The 19738-nt window shown below is 47.5% G+C and overlaps 1 protein-coding gene across 2 annotated transcripts in view; it reads left to right on the forward strand.

Moving 5' to 3' along the window:
• The first annotated feature begins 2299 nt into the window (after window positions 1-2299).
• LMNB2 (lamin B2) overlaps window positions 2300-19738 on the forward strand; it is an 89663-nt gene continuing 72224 nt past the window's right edge. Inside the window, exon 1 of one of the 2 annotated variants that reach the window (XR_012656790.1) lies at window positions 2300-2576. Coding sequence is in view for 1 of the 2 variants with exons in the window: in XM_075070810.1 (XP_074926911.1) it covers window positions 2376-2576 (201 nt within the window). In the remaining variant the exon portion in view is untranslated. The remainder of the gene's footprint in view (window positions 2577-19738) is intronic. The other variant, XM_075070810.1, reaches the window with a different exon arrangement.

The raw sequence follows: 19738 nt of genomic DNA on the forward strand, positions 1-19738 counted from the left end.
AAAACAAGATTCTTGTATTTTAGGAGTTTGACTTGTTTCTGCTCCTTACTCTTCACCCATGATCACAACTGTTATGCAACACAGTTGTTTAGAGAAGAGTTTGAGTATGTCTTCAAGTGAGGAATAAACACCAGTAGTTTATGAATTACAGAGGGCTTGTCTATATTTATAGCACTGCAGCTGCAACAGTGTAGCTGTGCTGCTGTACTGCTTAGTGAAGACATTACCTACACCAATGGGAGAACTTCCTTTGTCAGCATAGGTACTCTACCTCCTGACAGATTGTAGCTGTGTTGATGGGAGAAGCCCTCCCATTGACAGAGCGCTGTCTATGCTGGGGGTTAGGTCGGTATAACTACATTACTCAGGGGTGTGGATTTTCCATACCCTTGAGTGACAGTTATACCAACATAAGTTCCTTGTTTGGACCAAGTCTGAGCAACAATGATCCTAGTTTTATGGAAATTATTGAGATGAGACCTCCCTGTAATATTACATACTGTATGGACAGCAAAATTCCTTTCAGATAAAAGGTCTTTCCTTGTTTTCCATTAGGCATTTTTACCTCCCTAATCTGAAGATTTCAATGCAGTTATGGTGTTGGTAGTAATATTTCAATATAGCTTTAATCGAGATTGTGCAGTTTAAATTTAATTAACTCTTTAGGATTTTAGTGGATTTGCCTTTTCCCTCCAAAAAATATTTTTATATTGAAGATATTGAAATGTTCCAAATAAGAAAACACATTTGTTTGTACTGCATGATTACAATACATTCATGTCCTTTAATTGAACTTCCCATGTTTTCATTGTTTTAAATTGTCATCTAGAATTTCAGAAAAGATCAAACTACCCAGCTGTAAGAGTGCAGACTCACCTGGTAGCACCTCCTGCTGGTTATCCTCAGGAATTAGCTTCCAGAGCTCCCTCTGCTGGCCAGTGATCTGCCTTACCACTGGCCCACATGTCCCTCCCAGGACCCCAGTGCCCCTTCTACCCAGTGCTCCCCCCTGGCAGTACTCCCACAGTTCTGGGTCTCCCCCTCCCAGGGGAGATCCCACCCCCTATCCCCACTTCACCTCAGTCTTGGCTACAGCCCAGTCTCCATCTAGCCCCTGACCTTGGCATTTCCCAGGGATGGAGGAAGTCTGCACGGCTCCCGGGAAGCGGATGGCATGTCTCATCAGCTCCTAGGTGGAGGGATGGCCAGGGAGCTCCACATGCTGCCCTGCCCACACCAGGTTCCCAGTCAATGGGAGCTGTGGAGCCGGTGCTTGGGGCAGGGGCACCGTGCAGAGCCCCTGTGGCTGCCCCTCTGTTTAGGAGCTGGAGAGCCTCACCAGCTGCTTCCCAGAAGCTGCGCAGAGCTGGGAACAGAGCCTGACTACCCCGCTGACTCTGCGGCCAATTGGACTTTTAGCAGCCCAGTCAGCTATGCTGACTGGAGCCACTGGGGTTCCTTTTCAGCTGGGTGTTCTGGTCGAAAAAAGACACCTGGCAACCCTACACTCCAGCTAGAAGACTCTGTTGGGAAGAGTTCCCCCTTCTCCTACTGAGAAAGGGTACCCATAATCCTGTTATAGGCCTTGTCTAGGTTGGGATTTGATGGTGTGATGTCAGGTGTCAGCTAACATGTTTGCAAGTGTGTGTAATTTAACACATGCCAAACTGGTCGCATTACAGCACATGCCTCCCCAGGCATTTCCAGCTTGTTAGAGTTAGTTAACTCTGTCCAACAGCACCTCTGTTCTCTGAGGCTAACCTAGACAAAGCCGTGAGCAGCACAAGGAGAGTGGTTTTCAGTTGTGGCAGCTACCGTTGAAAAGCCAGCTCTCATGCTCGAAGCCAGCCAGTGGCCCTGTTACAGCCTAAGGGAGGCTCCTGGAGGAGCCTATCTTGCTAACATGGCCCAGAGGGGTCAGCCTGCCTCAGGAAGGAGCTTTTCACTGCTAGTCAGTTAAACAGAGGCTCCAAAGTGCACCTCAGACAGTTCTGCTAAGGTCACAGCCTGCGGGGGATGGGCGGGTCTGCAAGCCCCGCCCCTAGCACAGGGCCAGGGCACCTCTCAGCTCAGCCGTACATACAGGAAATAAGGGCTTACGCGGGTTTGTTGGCATGGGGCCACAAAATGGGGGGGCAGGGTGAGACTACAATCCCCAGCATGCTCCTCGGTAGGGATTCCCGCCATCTGATTCCCCGCCTCCCTCGGCCGTTCCCAGAGCACAGCCGCCGGCCGCCATCTTGGCGCGGAGACTTCATCTCCCAGGTGGCACCGCGCAGCTGGGAGGTGGTTTCCTCCGCCATCTTGCCGTTCCCTCCCTCAGTGTGGCAGGATTGAATGAGCGCGCGGTTTACTCGTCCCGCGAAGCAAGCGCCATGTCGGGCACCCCGAGCCGCGCCGCCGCTGGCGGGACCCCGCTCTCCCCCACTCGCATCTCCCGGCTGCAAGAGAAGGAGGAGCTGCGGCAGCTCAATGACCGCCTTGCCGTCTACATCGACCGGGTGCGGGCGCTGGAGTTGGAGAACGACCGGTTACTGCTGAAGATTTCCGAGAAGGAGGAGGTCACCACCCGGGAGGTAGCGTGGGGCGCGGGGGCCGCCGGGACCCGCCCGCCCTCCTTGGAGCCCGGCTGGCGGGGGTTACCTGAGTGAGGGGGCGGGGGCTCGCGACCGGCTGGCTGCCTGAGCCTTGCAGTGCCGGAGCGGCGGGGGTCTCCGGTCGGTCCGCCCGCTGGGGGTGGTCTCGAAAGACTGCTCCGAGAGAGGGGTTGCGCCCGTTCTGGGCGCCGCTTGCAGAGTGGGGGGGAGGCTGTGGCGCGGGGGGCCTGTGGGGGTCACGCCTAGCGAGGGGTAGGGGGTGGGGGAGGCTAGGGCAGGTCTGTGTAGTGGCTGTTACCCTGGCGTTACATGTTGCATTTGTTTGGTGGGGTTGATCAACCAGCAAGCAGGAATGAGCTTTGAGGTCTTCTCAAATATTTGAATCTAAATTGTGGTAGTAGAGATTTGTGCTCTAGTTATGCGATGGTTGTATTTGTAATCTCCATAAGGAAGATTTTTGGTAACAGAAGTGTCTCTAAAACTATTTGTGGGAGGTGCTCAGATACAGCGATAATGGTTGTGACTATAAGAACCTAGTTAAATCGGCGGATAATTGCAAAGTACTCTGTAGTATGTAACTAGTTATTACAGTGTTGTAGCATTAACACTTTTAAGAGAGACGTTTATATTTTCAATACCTAGTGATGTAGGTTAGATGTATATCTGAAATGGCTGGCTTTGTTCACCTTTATCATAGTCTCCTATCAATTCTGTGTCACTTGTCCTTATGTAAGGTGATCTTGTCAACTAATAACGAGGAGTCTGGTGGCGGCATCTTAAAAACCAACAGATTTCTCTGTTAGTCTTTAAGGTGCCACTGAACTCCTCTTTTTTTTGGATGCAGACTACCATGGCTACCCCTCTGAAACATATCAACTGATGCTGCCAGGCTTGCTAATAAAGTCCGTTACTCCTGTTTCTGTGCGTTTAGGTCATCCCACTAAGAAATCTGCCCTCTAGCTATAGACATGCTCTTTTGCTGAAATTAACTTCCAAGGTGGCCTTCACTGTGCTTCCTTTCACATCAGTATGTCTTCATGTGCTATTTGGAACTACAAGAAAATATTGTTTGCCTGACGGGTAGTACTTAACAGTTTAGTGTTAGAAATTGTATTTAGGGTAAACAAAATTCTTGAGCTTAATTAAGCTGGGGGAATTATGTGCCAAAAAATTAAAATATGCAGAATTTTAAAGGTTTTTTGCAGACTTTTATTTGTTAGAATAACACAATATAATCTCACCAGTTTCAATTAGTTTTGGTCATGTATTTCAGCAAGTATGTGGTTAACAATAGAGATGACAAAAAAGATTCAGGAAATGTTTTTTGACAAATAGATTCCTTACTAAGCATATTACTACAGAACTCTGAGTAGTTTATTTAAACTACAATATAAAACTGTATTTCCCGCATCCCTCAGAAGCAGTGCAAAGGCTTGGGGGAGTCAGGGGTAATGATGGAGCTGAGGGAGAGGAAAGTAAATTGCTGGGAAAGCACCTGGGTGTGAACTTGAAGGGTTGTTGGGTATGGGTGGGAAAAGTATGGAACAGGTATTTTGAGGGGCATGGGGAGGGATTGTTAGGAAGCTTTCCCCATGCAAAACCTGGCTCACCCATAGCCTCTCCCATTCAGTCAGACATATCTGCCCTTGTTTCCGTGTGTTCCTGCACTGCATGTGTCCTTGCGCTCCTTGTCCACATGTCCCTCCACTCCCACTCATACACCCCATCTTCCCATCCCCAGATGACTCTGCACCCCTGTCCCCGTGTCTCTGTGCCCGCACTCAGCCACCCTCTGTCCCTATGTAGCTCTGCACTCTGTCATAGAAGATTAGGGTTGGAAGAGATCTCAGGAGGTCATCTAGTCCAATCCCCTGCTCAGAGCAGGATCAACACCAACTAAATCATCCCAGCTACGGCTCTGTCAAACCAGGCCTTAAAAACCTCTAAGGATGGCGATGCCACCACCTCTCTAGGGAACCCATTCCAGTGTTTCACCACCCTCCTAGTGAAATGTTTCATAATATCTAACCTAGACCTCCCCCACTGCAACTTGAGACCATTGCTCCTTGGTCTGTCCTCAGCCACCACTGAGAACAGCTGAGCTCAATACTCTTTGGAACTCCCCTTCAGGTAGTTGATGGCTGCTATCAAATCCCTCCTCACTCTTCTCTTCTGCACACTAAATAAGCCTGGTTCCCTCAGCCTCTCCTCGTCAGTCATGTGCTCTAGCACCCTAATCATTTTCATTGCCCTCCCCTGGACTTTCTCCAATTTGTCCATATCCTTTCTGGAGTGGGGAGGCCAAAACTGGATGCAGTACTCCAGATGTGGCCTCACCAGTGCCAAATAGAGGGGAATAATCACTTCCCTTGATCTGCTGGCAGTGTTCCTATTAATGCAGCCCAATATTCTGTTGGCCTTCTTGTCAACAAGGGCACACTGACTCATATCCTGCTTCTCATCCACTGTAATCCCCAGGTCCTTTTTGCAGAACTGCTGCTTAGCTAGTTGGTCCCCAGCCTGTGGCAGTGCTTGGGATTCTTCCTTCCTAAGGCCACGTCTACACTACAGGATAATATCGAATTAGCTAAAATCGGTTTTATAAAACTGATATTATAAATTCGATTTCATGCGGCCACACTAGGCACAGTAATTCGACATTGTGCGTCCACGGTCCGAGGCTAATGTTGATTTCTGAAGCGTTGCGTTGTGGGTAGCTCTTCCGTAGCTATCCCATAGTTCCCGCAGTCTCCCTCGCCCCTTGGAATTCTGGGTTGAATCATTATTGTCGCGGGTGGTTGTGGGTAAATGTCGTCAGTCATCCTTCCTTCTGGAAAACATCAGCTGACAATCCTTTCGTGCGTTTTTCCTGGATTGCCCTGGCAGACGCCATAGCATTGGCCATGACCCGTTCAGCGTTTTTTTTTTCCGGCACCCCGTATGTGTACTGGATGCCGCCGGAACAGAGAGGCGAACTCTCACGCTACACAGCACGGCAGCATTCACTTGATTTTGCGTGCATAGCGGAGATGGTTACAAGTCCGGTTCTGTACTGTCACTGCCGGAGTTAAACTGGCAATGAAATGAACGGTTATCTCTCCCCCTCTGTCACTGTCCCCTGCTACATCGAGTGCCCCTGGCTGAAATCGGCCAGGGCCAAGAACAAGCAAAAATTGGGGCATTGACCCCCGCAGTCCAATCCCTCCCTATGTTCTAAAATAGTCAGTCCTGCCTAAGAATAAGGGGCAAGTGTATCGAGCAGTAACGCATGTCACAGATCAACACAGCTGCTCCGTGTCAGTATTCACAGGGGGTGCCCCTGCAACAACCCCACCGTCTTCCCTTCTCTCCCCAACCTTCCTGCGGCACGTGGCAGGGTCCCTGCCCCATTTGTGTCATGAAGTAATAAAGAACTGCAGGAATAAGAAAACACTCGATTAGTGACATAAAACGAGGAGGAGGCAGCCTCCCGGCGCGATGTCATAGTCGCAGGCAGGACCATCTAAGCCCGGTGTGGGCCGGAGAGGACACAGCATGCTGCTGCCCAGGAAGTACGAATCTTTTCTTTACACAGGAAGAGGGGGCTGAAGCCCGCAGTGCTATGATGGAAGCTAGTTATTAGCCGTTCTGCCCTTCCTATCTACTGGGAGTAACCAGGAAGTTACCTCTCATGTCCAACATGTAGATATCATGAGGAGTTACTAGTTCTTACTGACCGTCTACTATAGGGAGGCGGGAGAGGGAGCAGGAGCAAGTAGCGGATACTGCTCTTCCACTCGCTGCCAGCATCCCGCATCTACACAGGATCCAGTACACACTAGGGTGACATGAAAGTCAAGAAATGAATTTCTTTCCCCTTTTCTTCATGGGTGGTCGGGGGGGAACTGAGGACGCTATTCCCGAACCACGCCAGACACTGTGTTGAACCTACAGACATTGGGAGCTCGCCACGAATGCAAAACTTTTCAGAGAACTACTCGTGGACTGTGGGATTAGCCGGAGTCCTCCAGTACCCCCTCCATCCATGAGCGTCCATTTGAGTCTCTGCTTCCCGTACGCTTGTCCAGCGCAGCTCGGCTATCCTGGAATTTTTTCCAACTCTTTGGCCATTCGCTGTTCTAACGGACCTCTGATAAAAAACAGATTTGTCTCCCATACAGCGATCAGATCCAGTATCTCCCGTACGGTCCATGCTGAGCTCTTTTTTGGATTATGCAGACGCGCATCGCCCCCGTGCTGATCAGAGCTCCATCTGGGCAAACCAGGAAATGTAATTTCAAAAGTTCGCGGGCTTTCCTGTTTACCTGCCCGCTGCCATCCGAGTTCAGATTGCTGTCCCGACAAGTCAGTGGTGCAATAACGTCGGATTTCCGTCCACCTAACCGTGATCGATACTGTTAATATTCGAATTTTGTGCTACTCTCTGTGGAGGGTACAGAAATCGATTTAAAGAGCCCTTTATATCGATATAAAGGGCGTTGTAGTGTGGACGGGTACAGCATTAAATTGATTTAACGCTCTTTAAATCGATTTAAACGCGTAGTGTAGACCAGGCCTAAGTGCAGGACTCTGCACTTGGCCTTGTACCTCATCAGATTTGTTTTGGCCCAATCCTCCAATTTGTCTAAGTCACTCTGGACCCTATCCCTACCCTCCAGCCTGTCTACCTCTCTCCCCCCAGTTTAGTGTCATCTGCGAGCTTGCTAGGGTGCAGTCCGACTCATCATCCAGATCATTAATGGAGATGAAGTATCAGAGGAGTAGCCGTGTTAGTCTGGATCTGTAAAAGCAGCACAGAGTCCTCTGGCACCTTATATATGCTGCATCCGACGAAGTGGGTATTCACCCACGAAAGCTCATGCTCCAAAATGTCTGTTAGTCTATAAGGCGCCACAGGACTCATTAATTAAGTTGTTGAACAAAACTGACCCCTGGGGCACTCTGCTTGATACCAGCTGCCAATTAGACATCGAGCCATTGATCACTACGATATAGCCAGCTTTCTATCATCATGTCCCCCATCACTATGGGGCCTTGCACTTTCCTCCCCCCTGGCCCTATGCCTCTACTTCCATTCAGCCCCTGCCTCAGTCTGTCCTCCCCCACTAGCTGTTATAAGCCCCTGTCTCACCCCACGAGCAGCCCCATGCTGTCTCCCCATAACCCCTGTCTCCTGACCTGGCCCGACAGGTGCTGTGAAGAAGGCAGGCTCTTTCTTTTCCCTATCTGTCTGGGACCTACTGCTGTGGTCTTTCATCACAGCGCCCTCTGGTGGGCAAAAAGCAGAACTGCAGCTACATTTCAGCAGAAGCTTTTTTCTTTGCAAAAAATTTAAAACGTGTGGCTCACTAATTATGCACACAACACAGAATTCCCGCAGGAGTAATAAACGACTGTTTAAAGGAGTTGAGTATCAGTCTTGATTGTTACAATAGTCACAAGTTTAGCTTGTTAGTATAGTATAGTTTGGATGTGTAATTGAAAGGATGGATTTTGGTAACTTTGGGTGGCATACAGATTAAACAATGTTTAGACAAAGATAGTTATTTCACTTGCTACTGTACATGCATAGAACCCACATTGGTGTCTTGAATGTATAGAAGGTCTAAACTTCACACACTGGAGCAGACATGCTTGGAACCTGCTGAGACAGCTGGGGGCTGCAAATACCACACATGCCACCATGCTGCAGGTGAAAATCAATGCCATCACTGCTAAACTTTTGTGGATGTCAAAACAGCTAATGGACAAACAGTATCACACACAAGTCCAGCATCAACTTGGGTAAGTGATGTCCACATGTATTCCAGTGTCCCAAAGGACCATTCACAGGTGAGGAGATAGATGCAGCCATTGTAGCCACAAAATTGGGAAAATCATCAGGAAAAGATGTCTGTCATGAATTGCTATATAATCTGGGTCTGCTGGTATGGAAATGTATGAAGGAGATTTTCACCAACATCCTGCAGACTGGTGAAATCCCTGGTGTGATGAGAAGCTACAATCATTGCACTTTTAAAGCCTAGAAAACCTACAGATCACCCTTCTAGTTGTAGGCTAATCTCCCTCTTGAGCACAAAGTGATGGCATGTATGATTCTGAACTGAATTGAACCCACTGTGGATGACAGCCACCTCAAGAAAGAAGCTTCTAAAGTGAAGACTTGCATCAACATGATTCAAAAGTTAACTGGAACCAGCTGGGAATCAACAGGCCTAGTGCTACAAACCTTGGCCTTGGCCATGGTATATCTAGTTGCCGTGTACTGTACATTGGTGTGGACAAGAAGCTGCCATACCCAACTTGTGTAAAGGCAGCTGAATCAGATGTGAATCATCATGGGAACTTTTTAAAATCAACATTTCTATTATGACGTTCTGTATTAGCAAACCTTCAGCTATCTGTCGAGATACGTTCTCATGCCATGCCTGTAATTGTGGAGACCACCCAGGCCTCTCCATCTGGCAGGTTATGGATAACATACCTCAACAATACCTTTAGGGAGTTCTGTTGGAGGAGCAGGTTTTTGTAGTTTGTGGATTGTATTATGTAGTTTGTGTGTGTGTGGAGGCTGCTAGGGGCCGTGTGCTGGGAGAGTGGCTGAGCCCTGATTAGAGGGCTGGGCTTATCTGATCAGGGGTCCTATAAAAGTAGCCAGCCAGTCAGGCAGCGGCACAGCAGCCAGTGAACAGAGCTGCAAACGGGAGTTTCAGAGGGAGTTTACAGGGAGGGTTGCGGGGGAGACTAAGACAGAGGAACCAACAAGCCAGATAAGGGAGTGGGTGGTGGTCTGCCAGCGGCCCGGTGCCTGTTGGGGGTCCGTGTTGTGTTGTGTGGCTTGGACCGCCAGGCACAAAGTGGGAAGGCCATGACTGATACAGAGGCAGCAGTGAAAGACACAATGAGGATGACTGGATGTGGAAGCTGTGGCATGTACATGATCCTGGAGGGGGTACCTGAAAAAGGTTACATCTGCATGAAGTGCCGCCTGATAGAGCTGATTGATGGAAGAAAAGATGCAGGTGGAAACTTTGGTTGAATTTAGAAGGAGGTTCGAGCAGATGATGGAACACAGATATGAGGGGGCTGAAGGGATAAGCTCAGACATGCAGATGGAAGCAGGACCAAAGAATTCTGAGGAGGGACTGCTGGGTGAGGAAAAGTGGACGGTGGAAGTATGTGACTAAGAGAACCAGGCAGAGGAAAAAGACGGCCAGTGAAGGAGAAAATAGAACTCAGGAAAGGATTGCAGAGTTGGAAAAATGAAGAGAGGCACAGCAGTGGTCGCTAAGGAGAGAGGGCAAGGAAAAAGAGAAGAGCAGCTAGTCTGAGAAGGAGGGGAGGAGTCAATGGAGGCAAAACCAAATATGAGCCCCAGGAGGACTGCAAGGGTGAATAGGAATCGAGAGGACTTTGCAGCCAGTGCGTGCAGGGATAAGACGCGGAGAATCACACTGTCACCAAGGAAAAGGCAGGTCTACGTGATTGGAGACTCCTTATGAGCAGAATAGACAGGCCTGTAACTAAAGCTGATCGGGAGAACAGAAGGGTGTGCTGTCTGCCAGGTGCTAAGATACAGGATGTGGACCTGGGGCTGAAAGGATCCTAATGGGAGCGGGAAAGAATCCGTTGATTTGTCTTCATATGGGAACGAATGATACGGCTAGATACTCGCTGGACTGCATCAAGGGTGACTATGCAGATTGGGGAAGATGCTTAAGGAAATCGAGGCTCAGGTATCTTCAGTGGGATTCTGCCTGTTCCTAGAGAAGGGTGCAAAGTGTGACAAGATTTATGCGCGATCAACAGATGGCTCAGGCAGTGTGCTATAAGGAGGGCTTTGGGATGTATGGTCATTGGGAAGCGGTTACGGACAGAAGACTGTTCTCCGGGACGGACTTCACCTGAGTAAGGAAGGGAAATAGACTTTTAGGATGGAGGCTCGCCAAACTGATTAAGAGAGCTTTAAACTAGGAATTTGGGGAGATGATAGGAGATGTCCAGGAGATCTCCATGCCGGAATTTAACCTTGAGAGGGAAGTAAACAAAGTAAGAGGAGATACAGTCGTGGACCGAAGAATTGACATAAGGAGGAAGGGCAGTGTAGATACCAGACTAACAGGTGATGCTGGTGTAGAATGTCTGTGCATAACAGGGTAAAGAATGTCAGTTGACGCAACGCCAAAAATAAAATGTCTGTACACTAATGCGAGGAGCCTAGGTAACAAGATGGAGGAACTGGAGCTACTGGTGCAGGAAGTGAAACAGATATTATAGGATAACAGAAACATGATGAATAGTAGTCATGACTGGAATACAGGTATTGAAGACTATGTGCTGTTAGGAAAGATAGAAAGAAAGCAAAGGTGTGGGAGTAGCACTGTACATCAATGATGAGGTTATCTTAAAGAAATAAGAAGTGATGGAATGGACAAGACAGAGTCTGTCTGGGCAAAAATCACATGGGAAAGAAAGCTACTAGAGCCTCCTCTGAGATTGTGCTTGGGGTGTGGTATAGACCGCCGGGATCTGATTTGGATATGGATAGAGACCTCTTTAATGTTAATGTAAACACTAAATGGGAAATGTGTGATCATGGGAGACTTCAACTTCCCAGATATAGACTGGAGGACATGTGCTTGCAGAATAATAGGGCTCAGATTTTTTGGGTGTGATAGCAGATGGATTTTCTCACCAAGTAGTTGAAGAACTAACAAGAGGGGATGCCATTTTAGATTTGGTTTTGGTGAGCAGTGAGGACCTCATAGAAGAAATGGTTGTAGGGACAACCTTGGTTCGAGTGATCATGAGGTAATTCAGTTCAAACTAGATGAAGGATAAACAAAAATAGATCTGGGATTAGGTTTTTGACTTCAAAGGGCTGACTTTAAAGAGTTAAGGAAACTAATTAGGGAAGTGGATTGGACTGAAGAACTTGTGGATCTAAAGGCGGAGGAGACCTGGAATTACTTCAAGTCACAGCTGCAGAAACTATCAGAACTGCATCCCAAGAAGGGGGGAAAAAATCATAAGCGGAGTGTTGACCAAGCTGGATGAGCAAGCATCTCAGAGAGGTGATTAAGAAAAAAAGCGAAAAGGTGGGATTAAGCAAGGGAAGCTACCTTAGTGAGGTCAGAACATGTAGGTAAAGTGCAGGAACGCTAAAAGCATGTAGAGTTGAACCGTGCAAAGGGATTTAATAACCCAATAAGTAAAAAGTTCTATTAGCCACTTAAATAATGAAGACAAACAAAGAAGAAGAAGTGGGAATGCTATACATTGGAGGATGGAATGGAAGCTTAAGGATAACCTAGGCATGCCCACATATCTGAAATAAATCTTCTGCCTCGCTTTAAATAAGGCTAATGAGGAGTTAGGGATTGATGGAAGGTATGCAAATGGGAGATGAGGATATGGAGGTAGAATATTACACATTCTGAGTAGAAGCAACTGGAAGCTTACACGGGACAAATTTGAGGGCCTGAACAATCTCAATCAAGAATATTAAAGGAACTGCGCGCATGAAAATTGCAAGCCCATTAGCAGAATTTTTAATGAATCGGTAAACTCAGGGGTATACCGTACGACCTGGAGAATTTGCCTAAAACATAGTTCCTGCCTTCAAGAAAGGGCGGGAAAACAGTGAATCCGAACAGTTAAACTTATAGGCCTGTTAGTTTGAACATTGTAGTAAGTAAGGGTCATGGAAAAAATTTTGAGAAAGAGTAGTTAAGGCATTGGAGGTCAGTGGTAATTGGGACAAATTTACACATGGTTTTATTAAAGTAGATCGTGCTAACCAACCTGAATTCCTTCGAGAAGGTTGACAGACTATTTAGACAAAGGAAATGCTAGAATCTAATTCCTAATTTCAGTAAGGATTTAGACGTGGTTCCACAATGGGAATTGTTAGTTAAATTGGAAAAGAGTGGGTGGATCATATGAAATTGAGAAGGTGAATAAGGGAAACTGGTTAAAGGGAGACCCAACGGGTCGTACTATAAGGGTGAACTGTAGGGCTGGAAGGAGGTTACTAGTGGAGGTTCCTCAAGACTCGGTTTTGGACCAATCTTTTTTACTTTATTACTGACCTTGCAAAAGAGCGGGAACGTGCTAATAAAGTTTGCGGATGACACAAACATGGGTGGTATTGCTAACACAGAGAAGGGACTGATGTCATTACAGGAAGATCTGGACGACCTTTGCTAACTGGAGTAATAGTAATAGATGAAATTTAATAGAAAAATGCAAGACATGCACTTAGGGATCTAATAAATTTTAGTATATCTTGGCGACACATCAGTTCAAACACAGGGGGAGAAGGACCTTGGAAGTATTGGTTGATCAAAGATGACTATGAGACACCAATGCAGATATGCCGTTAAAGCCAAATTGCCAGTTTTAGGATGCATCAGGCGAGGTATTTCCAGCAAAGAAAGAGGTAGTTAACTGTTATAAAGGCATGGTGAGACCCTATTGAATGACTGTGTGCATTTCTGGTCTCCCATGTTTAGGAAGAGATGAATTCAACGTGGAACAGTGTCAGAGACAGGGTACTAGGTGATCCAGAAGAAAAACCATGCCTTATGAAAGGAGACTCAAAGAGCTTGCTTGTTTAGCCATAGCCAAAGAAGGCTGCGGGGATATCTTGCTATATACAAATTTATAATCGGGGGGGATTAACATTAAGGAGGGGAGAGAATTATTTTAAGCTAATACTAATGCAGACACAAGGGACAAATGGGTACAAACCGGGAAAATTAGGAAGTTAGACTTGAATTAGACAAAGGTTTCTAACCATTAGAGAGTGAAGTTCTGGAAACAGCCAAAGTAGTTGGGGCCAAAAGACATATCTGGCTTATAAGACTAAGCTTGATTAAGTTTATGGAAGGGATGATATGGATAGTTTTAATTTGGGCAATTGATCTTGGATTATCAGCAGATAAGTCTGCTCAGCTGGTCTGTGATGGATGTTGGATGGATGGGATCTGAGTTACTCGCAGAGAATCTTTCCTGAGTGCTGACTGGTGAGTCTTGCCACATCCCAGGGTTTACCTGATCGCCATATTTGGGTGGGAAAGGATTTCTCCGGGCAGATTGAACAGAGCCCTGGAGGTTTTTCGCCTTCCTCTAGGCAGCGTGGGCATGGTCCTTGCTGTGCGATTCCTCTGCAGCTTGGTCTTCAAACCACAATTTGAGTGACTTCAATAACTCGGACATAGGTTAGGGGTTTGTTATAGAAGTGGATGGGTAGGGTTCTGTGGCCTGCGTTGTGCAGGAGGTCAGACTAGATGATCATATTGGTCCCTTCTGACCTGTGAGTCTAATACCTGAAATCACAAAAACCCTTATGGACCACATGTGACTACTTCATATCTCTGGATCCAGCCAGGGAATGGGAAACTGTGTGGACATCTACTGACACAGTCATTCCAGGATACAAAATATATAGGAATGATAGAGTAGGTTGTGAAAGCAGAGTCAAAGTAAAAATCAAACTGTACCATAGAATCCAGCTATGGATAGAAAAATCCATGCTTGAATAAGAATATAGCAGTAGGAATATACTACTAACCACCTGACCAGAATGGTGATTGTGAAATGCCCCAGGAAATTTAAGTGGCTGTAAATAGAAAACTCAGTTGAAATCCCCCATTATCACTATCCCCATATTGACTGGGTACATGTCACATCAGGATGGGATGCGGTCAAAATTTCTAGGCACTATAAATGACTGTTAATTGAAGAAGCCAGTCCTGGAACCCACAAGGGGAGAGGCAATTCTTTATTTAGTCCTAAGTGGTGCACAGAATCCTGGTCCAACCGGTGAATGTAACCAAACCACTGTGTGTGTGGGAAAATTACCAAAAAAGCCCACCCCAGTAGCGTTTAACATCAGAAAGGGGAACTACACAAAAATGGGGAAGCTAGTTAAAAGGAACAGTCATGAAAATGCCTGCAAGCTGCATGGAAACTTTTTACTGCCACAATAATAGAGGGTCAAATTAAACATATGTCTCAAATTTAAAAATATAGCCAGAGGATCCAAAAGGTGCCACCATGACTGATCAAAGTAAAAAGCTATGACAGCCTCCTGGGCAGAGATGGGGCAAGGGGCAAAGCAGTGGCCCTTCCTGCAGCAATCAGGGGCTCTGGTGGGGGCAGGCTTCAGTGCTCCCCCTCCCCGGCTTTAGCCTTGGGGCGCTGGCTGTGGGTTCTGGGCTCCAGGCCCCTGGATTGGTGGAACTCTGGGTTTCAGCCATCTGTGTGCCCGCCCACCCCCTGCTATGGGGCTCCCGCTCTGGGTTTCAGCCCAGGGCAGCAGGGCTTCAGGAGGGCTGGCCTCACTGGGTGCCATGGTCAAGAGGCAAGGAGCAGAGTGAGCCTGGGGTGTGAGGCTGCAGAAGGAAGCTTGGGGCAATGGTGGGAGTGGGGAGCCTGAGGGATAAGGGGAGGCAGCAGAGACCAGAGGTGGTGGGCTGGGGGGAGACAGCAGGGGCCAAGGGCACTAAAACACAATTTTACATTATTTTGATTGAGTCTACCAAAACAATGATTTGGACATGTATGTGTGCATATTAGTTTTTCCTAAAGTTAATCAAGTGTATTAGGAACATTTGTCAGAGCGGCCACCTGCAAGAATTGTGAGAACCCCATCTCATGCACATGACAGGCCACAGAACCTTACACACCTATTACTGTAATAGACCCCAGCCTCTGGCTGAGTTACTGAAGTTCTCAAATCATGGTTTAAAGACTTCCAAGTTACAGTGAATCCGCTATTTACACTAGCTTAAATGTGCAAGTGACCTGTGTCTCACATTGTAGAAGATGGCAGAGACTCTGTGGTTTTTTTGCCTATCTGACCCAGGGGAAAATTCCTTCCCAACCCCAAATATGGTGATCAGTTAGATCCCGAGCATGTGAGGAAAATAGAAAAGAGCATAAACTCCGGCAAGTAAAGTGTAAAAGTGTAATTAGGTAGGCCAAAAGAGAATTTGAAGAGCAGCTAGCAAAAGACTCAAACCTACAGCAAAAAATGTAAGTACATCTGAAGCAGGAAGCCTTCCAAACAATCAGTGGGGCCACTTGACAGTCAAGGTGCTAAAGGAGCAATGAAGGAAGACAAGGCTGTTGGGGAGAATCTAAGAGAATTCTTTGCATTGGTCTTCACCGCAGAGAGTGTCTCTCGCACCTGAGCTGTTGTTTGTAGTTGTCAAATCTGAGGAACTGTACCAGGCTGAGGTGTCAATACAGGAGACTTTGAAACAAATTGGTAAAATAAACAGTAATAAGTCACCAGGATCAGATGGTATTCACCCAAGAGTTCTGAAGGAACTGAAATAGGTTACATACCACACTTAGGGCATGTCTATGCTACGGGATTCCTCCAATTTTACAGAAATCGATTTTTGGAAACAGATTGCATAAAGTCAAGTGCGTGCAGTCATACTAAGCACATTAATTCGGCAGCGTGCGTCCATAGTACCGAGGCTAGCATTGACTTCTGGAGCGTTGCACAGTGGGTAGCTATCCCATAGTTACTGCAGTCTCCCCTCGCCCATTGGAATTCTGGGTTGAGATTCCAATGCCTGATGGGGCAAAAAACATTGTCGCGGGTGTTTCTGGGTACATGTCAGGCTCCCTCCCCCCCTCCCTCTGTGAAAGCAATGGCAGACAACTGTTTTGCGCCTTTTTTCCTGGGTTACCTGTGCAGACACCATACCATGGCAAGCATGGAGCCCCCTCAGCTCAACGCAGCAGCCATGAACATTGTAAACACCTCGTGCATGATTGTGCAGTTTATACTGAACCAGAACCTGCAAAACGAGGAGGAGGTGGCAGTGCGGTGACAAGTGATGAGGACATGGACACAGAATTCTCTCAAACCGTGGGCCCCGGGGCTTTGGAGATCATGGTGTTAATGGGGCAAGTTCATGCTGTGAAATGCCGATTCTGGGCCTGGGAAACAAGCGCAGACTGCGTAGTGTTGCAGGTGTGGGACAATTCTCAGTGGCTGCAAAACTTTCCTGTGTAGGGCCACTTTCATGGAACTTTGTGACTCGCTTTCCCCTGCGCTGAAGTGCAAAGACACCAAAATGAGAGCAACCTTCACACTTGAGAAGCGAGTGGCAATAGCCCTGTGGAAGCTTGCAACACCCAACAGCTACCGGTTAGTTGGGAATCAGTTTGGACTGGGCAGATCTATTGTGGGGACTGCTGTGATGCAAGTAGCCAAAGCAATCACTGAGCTGCTGCTACCAAAGGTAGTGACTCTGGGACATGTGCAGGTCATATTGGATGGCTTTGCTGCAGTGGGGTTCCCTAACTGTGGTGGGGCAATAGATGGAACCCATATCCCTATCTTGGCACTGGAGTACCAGGGCAGTCACTACATAAACCGCAAAGGAAACTCTTCCATGGTGCTGCAAGCACTGGTGGATCACAAGCGACGTTTCACCAACATCAACGTGGGATGGCCGGGAAGGGTTCATGATGCTTGCGTCTTCAGGAACACTAATCTGTTTAAACGGCTGCAGCAAGGGATTTACTTCCCAGACCAGAAAATAACTGTTGGGGATGTTGAAATGCCTATAGTTATCCTCGGGGACCCAGCCTACCTCTTAATGCCATGGCTCATGAAACCATACACAAGCAGCCTGGACAGTAGTCAGGAGCTATTCAACTATCGGCTGAGCAAGTGGAGAATGATGGTAGAATGTGCATTTGGATGTTTAAAGGGTCGCTGGTGCACTTTACTGATGTGCTCAGACCTCAGCCAAACCAATATTCCCATTATTGTTGCTGCTTGCTGTGTGCTCTACAATCTCTGTGAGAGTAAGGGGGAGACATTTATGGCAGAGTGGGAGGTTGAGGCAAATCGCCTGGCTGCTGATTACATGCAGCCAGACACCAGGGCAGTTAGAGCACACCAGGAAGCACTGCGCATCAGAGAAGCTTTGAAAACCAGTTTCATGACTGACCAGGCTACGATGTGAGTTCTGTTTGTTTCTCCTTGGTGAAAACCTGCCCCCTTGATTGACTCATTCCCTGTAAGCCTCCCATCCTCCCCCTTTGATCACAGCTTGCTTTCAAAAGAAATAGTCGCCATCATTTAAAAACTATGTATTCTTTATTAATTATAGAAATAGGGAGAGAACTGACAAGGTAGCCTGGATGGGGTGTGGAAGGAGGGAAGGAAGGAAAAGGCCACTTCAAAACTTGTTGAATGACAGCCTTTTGCTTGAGCTGTCCACTGGGGTGGAGTGGCAGGGTGCATGGAGCCTGCCTCCCCTGCATTCTTGGGCATCTGGGTGAGGAGGCTATGGAACATGGGGAGGCAGGAGGGCAGTTATACAGGGGCTGCAGCGGCACTCTGTGATCCTGCTGCCATTCCTGAAGCTCCTCCAGACACCAGAGCATGTCTGTTTGATCCCACAGTAGCTGCAGGATTGCATCCTGCCTCCTCTGATCTTCCTGCCACCACCTCTCCTTGTGTTCATCCCTTCTGTCCTCACGTTCATTGGCTGCTTTCCTGTACTGTGATACTGTGTCCTTCCAGTCATTCAAATAAGCTCTTTCACGGCGGGTCAGTTGCATGATTTCAGAGAACATTTAATCTCGTGTGCATGTTTCGTGTCTTTTTTTTTTTTTTTTTGGCCACCTTATCTGAGACAACCTTTGGGACGGAGGAGGGAGGCTTGAAAAATTTGCAGCTGCGAGAGGGGAAAAAGGGGAGAAGTATTTTGAGATACATTTTACAGAACAATGTGTGTACTCTTTCACGGTGAACAACACTATTCACATTACGTAGCACATGTGATTTTGGTACAAGGTCACATATTGCATCTTAATATTGAGTGCCTGCGGCTTTGGTGTTAGAGATCACAGATGCAGGGATGGGCAACAGAATTCAGCTTGCATGCGGCCATGGAAAGCCATTGTCTTTTGGCTTCTGCAACCTTCAGAAAAGCAGTGCCCGCCTCTCCCAAGGAAAGCCTGTTGAGTTCTGTGGTTTTCGTGTTAACGTGTAGCAGCAGAAACCAAACTAACCTTCCCCCAATCCAGTTCTCTGGAATGATCACTTTACCTCTCCCCCCACCGCAAGGCTGGTATCAGGGAAGATCCCTGCTAGCCAAATGCAAACAGCTCAGCGCCAAGGCCCCCCTCCCACTCCCTCTGCTTGGCTAACTGCAGGGAAGGATTTCTTTTCAGCCACAGGTAAACAGCCCCATAGGGACCGCCACCTCTGTCCCCTTAACTAAAATTCCCATATTTCAACCAGGTTACCATGAATAATATCGCTTTCCTGACGATAACGCAGCGAGATAAAGAACGGATGTTGCTTGAATGCCAGCAAACACAAGGACCATACGCTGCAATGCTTTGTCATGCAATGATACCAGATTACCACGCCATATTAGTAGCAAGTAAAGTGTCCTACCACGGAGGACGGAATGAGGCAGCCTTGCCCAGAAACCTTCTGCAAAGGCTTTTGGAGTACCTCCTGGAGAGTTTCATGAAGATGTCCCTGGGGATTTCCGCTCCATCCCCAGAAATGTTAAGACATTTCTAGTAGCTGTACTGGCCACGAATGCATCCCAAGTCCTCAGGGCAAATTAATCATTTAAAAAGTTTGCTTTTAAACCATGTGTAATATTTGCAAAGGTACACTCTCACCAGAGGTTCCTTCCATGGCTTCATTGTCTGGGCTTCTCGCTTGGGAGCGCAGGGACTGTAATTCTTGGGTCTCAAAAAGATCCTGGCCGTTGAGGAGAACGGTGTGCTGTGTGCTCTCCATAAGCTCGTCATACTCCTCATCTTCCCTGTCCGCAAAATCCTCAGGCATGGCTGAGAGTACCTACTCCTTGTAATCCATGGTCAGGGGTGGGGTAGTGGGGGCGCCCCCCCCCCCCCAATTGCATGCAGCGTAGAAGTGGCATGTCTGTGGCTCTGCACCAGACCGTCTATTTGCTGCTTTGGTTTTCTGGTACGCCTGCCTGAGCTCCTTAACTTTCATGCGGCACTGTAGTGAGTCCCTATTGTGTCCTCTCTCCATCATGCCCTTGGAGACTTTTTCAAATGTTTTGGCATTCCGTTTTTTGGAACGTAGTTCTGCTAGCACGGAATCCTCTCCCCAT

The sequence above is a fragment of the Chelonoidis abingdonii genome, chromosome 11, assembly GCF_003597395.2.
Source record: "Chelonoidis abingdonii isolate Lonesome George chromosome 11, CheloAbing_2.0, whole genome shotgun sequence".
In the NCBI taxonomy this organism is placed as follows: Eukaryota; Metazoa; Chordata; order Testudines; family Testudinidae; genus Chelonoidis; species Chelonoidis abingdonii.